This window comes from Dendrobium catenatum, unplaced genomic scaffold (genome assembly GCF_001605985.2).
Source record: "Dendrobium catenatum unplaced genomic scaffold, ASM160598v2 fragScaff_scaffold_1706, whole genome shotgun sequence".
Taxonomy (NCBI): domain Eukaryota; kingdom Viridiplantae; phylum Streptophyta; class Magnoliopsida; order Asparagales; family Orchidaceae; genus Dendrobium; species Dendrobium catenatum.
In genome coordinates, this window is record NW_021320168.1 from 1 (window position 1) to 3,324 (window position 3,324).

Below are 3,324 nucleotides of genomic sequence, written 5' to 3' on the forward strand. Positions count from 1 at the left end.
ACCCATGCAAGTCGAAAGATGAGATCAAGTTAGTGATGCTGATAAAGAAATACTTTTAAAAAAATTGATGGTAATAAATTTAAAGATTTTTTTTAGTTATTTTTTATCTAAAATTCAATTCCGTTTATGAATATCATTTATCTTTATGTAAAACTTGGTATGATATGAATTTGAATGTTGAGCAATAAGAAATGAGGAGTGATCATAAAGCTGAACCCAAATGGTTAGGGAAAGGCTATTATTTATGATAGTAATTTGATTTCCAAACATTGAATACTAGATGAATTAGGATGATTGAACATATTATTTTGATGCGTTGGGTGACTGTTTTCATGATTGTATCAAATTATTTTTTAAAATTTGATGGGCCAGTTTAACTTTATTTGAAGAACTCATGCCAAATTCACAAAAAGGAAAACAACTAATAAGCCTTCATGGTTCAAATTCCAAAGGTTTACCCATGCTATGGCTTCATTTTATTACCGTGGTGTTGCCATGTTTCGTTGTTTGATATGAATTATACAATAAAGCTATCAGCACTCAAATAAGAAGTTGCTTCCTTGGAATGTATCGCTCACATTCATGAATTCCTAAAAAGTGCATGTACTATATCAGTTTTCATTTTGCATTTGTCAAACATGTTATAATTTTGATATGTAAGGCTTTTTGAAAGGAAGAGTAGTTGCTAAGCTTTATCTAAGGATGCTTTAATTTTCATTTTTTTTGGTCTTTGTTTTCTAAATAACATGCTCATACACCAGCACATACAAAATTCATAATTTAAGTGACTACCAAGAAAGCTTGTACGCATAGTGCTACATGAAACTTTATTTATTTGATGATCTCTGAAAATATTTTTTCTACTTGTTTGGAATACTTGTTTCCTTTCCTTCGCAGCTCTTTGTTTTCTAAATAACATGCTCATACACCAGCACATATTTTTCAGTATTTTATTTATTCTGCTTTCTATTAATCTGTGAGCTTGATCAGGAGTGGCATGGGAGTTTTTCATGCATTATTGTTGTTTGTAATTGTTCTGATTGTTTCATCAGGAAGAATGAAAATTAAACGTTGCTTTCAAAAAAAATTGTAGGTAAAGATTAATTTGTCCATTGAAGAATCACATGTAAAAGATTGTGTGATGCACACGATGAGCAAGAGATTTTCTGATTTTCACTCAAAGGCTTATGTACATTATAAAAAACATGGAGGTGGAATGTTAGCAAGACAAAAGCCTTACAAAGAACTTATCGAGAGACCAGATGATTGGATTTGGTTATGTAATTTTTTTGACTCAGAAACCTTTAAGGTTTGTCTTTAATTTTTTTAAAAATTAGTATTAAATATAATATTGTTATTATTGATTGATGAAACTTCTTATTATGTAAAGATTTTGTGAGGAAAAAATATGAGTATTAAAGATAATATAAAAAAATGAGATGAACATTTATATAAAAGAAATTCATATTAAAATGTTTAAATTTCAAGCATATGAAGATCAAATTTTCTTGTTACTTTTTTTTGTTATATTATATTTATTCAATTTTTTTTATACAGAAAAAATCGGAATCAAACTGTCGAAATCGTTCGATGTTGAAGGTCATTCACCGAATAGGCACAAAGTCCCTTGTAGCTCATTTATATGACCAGGTATCTATAATTTTTTAGTTGTTTAAATTTTGAAAACTATTAATTTGTGATATATATTTTGTTATGGTGTAGAAATTAAGCAGGATTGAGTTATACAAGGAGGAGTTTACAGACAAAGAAAAGAAATGGGTTTCTGAAGATTGTCAGGCAAAATATGTTAGTATAAGTTTAATTTTTTTAGAATATATTTATTATTAATATTTTATCTTTTTTTGTGTTGATTTTTTGTTTAAACATACAGGACAAGATGATGGAAATTCGTGAGAAAATTATTGACGATGGAGGAATAGTTGATGAGACAATCATTTGCGCTGAAGTTTTAGGTGAAACATCGTCATAGATTCGTGGCCTTGGTTATGGGCCAAAGTCGATAAAGAAAACTAAAATTATCAGATCAAATGCATCATCCGAGAGAGAGATCGAGCTTGAAACCAGTTTAAAAGTTATAAAAGAGAAATATGAGGAACAGAGTAAGATCATTAAATCTCAACAAAAAACTATAGATTGGTTAAAAATGATAGAAGAAAAAATGGGCATGCAACACCCTAATGATGATGGTAAGTATTTAGAATATGCACATTAAGGTTGACTTAATAAAATTCAAAATTTTGTTTAACTAATATTATAAATTTATTCTTGTAGGTCCAGGCTTCTCAAATGATGAAAATGATGACTAGATATCTAATTTATGTCTATTTTTTGAAACTATAATGTTAATAATTTACTTTCAATTTAGCTCTTAAACTACCTTATTTTTTTTATCAATTTCCTTCTTTTAACACATGGTTGTTTTCTCTATTTGTAATATATTCCCGTTGTAGCAATTTGAACGTTGTTAGGAACATAATTTTGAAATGGAAATTTCTTGTTTTAATTTAATCTATGATTGAGAACTTCTCGTTCTTGCTTAAATCCAAGTTTCCTAAATTTAAACTTGTACTGTGAGTCTTTGACTTGTGGGATTAAGAGAAACTATTTAGTTTTTAATTTTTGGGTTATAAATATGACTATTGTTATATGTAAAATTCATTAATTATTTTACAACAATATATGTTTTCTCTTTGTTTTTGTGTGTTTGAAGATGTGGATTCTTTGACTACTTACAAGTTTTGATGCCAACTTTGTAAGTATAATTATTCTATTCCTAGTATGAGTTGTGGATTTCTTATTTGGTGATCTCTATCTTTGTTCCATCATCTAAACTAATTTGTGATTGTTTTGTTTATGCGATTGAGATTTTATCTTATTCATTACAAGTGGTGCGCTCAAGTAGGAGCATAATAGGAGGCCTTGACTTCTCCGTTGATCTCAAGTTTGGGTGTTTCGGGGACCTTAGAGTGGCTGATAAGTGGAAGGAGCAAATTTTGTAGGATTTTCGGCATTAAACGTTTTATTTCTTTATTTTTTGCTCATTGTCATGTTGCTATTGTCATGTTGCTTCTGCATCACAATAAATATGAAAGTCTCTGTTGTGATAAGCAATTATAAAATTTAAGACGTATTTTTTATGCGAGGCATTTGTTTGTTGAAGTTAGATCAGCTTTAACACCACTGATTGAAAGCTTTGTTAACAAATGATGATTCTTTCAGGTTTTCACTTCCGCTGGTGTTTCTCATTGGGAGAATGACAAAGAGGCAGCAACTCTTCGAATTGGATTTGTATATTTCAAAATT

At 29.1% G+C, this 3,324-nt stretch overlaps 1 protein-coding gene across 4 annotated transcripts; it reads left to right on the forward strand.

Annotated features, from left to right (window-relative positions):
- LOC110093664 lies at positions 1-3,322 on the forward strand. 4 transcript variants are annotated; one of them, XR_003703322.1, is made up of 6 exons: positions 1-70; positions 1,094-1,309; positions 1,558-1,650; positions 1,723-1,806; positions 1,892-3,016; positions 3,241-3,322. XR_003703322.1 is itself a non-coding variant. In XM_020818621.2 (5 exons), exons 1-5 carry the CDS (start codon positions 68-70, stop codon positions 1,988-1,990), a joined length of 495 nt encoding a protein of 164 aa, XP_020674280.1. In that variant the 5' UTR covers positions 1-67; the 3' UTR covers positions 1,991-3,076. The 4 variants fall into 4 exon arrangements, 1 of the variants encoding a protein (XP_020674280.1); XM_020818621.2 differs by lacking the exon at positions 3,241-3,322 and having other exon boundaries at positions 1,892-3,076; XR_003703324.1 differs by lacking the exon at positions 1-70 and having other exon boundaries at positions 860-1,280.
- Positions 3,323-3,324: the final 2 nt, after the last annotated feature.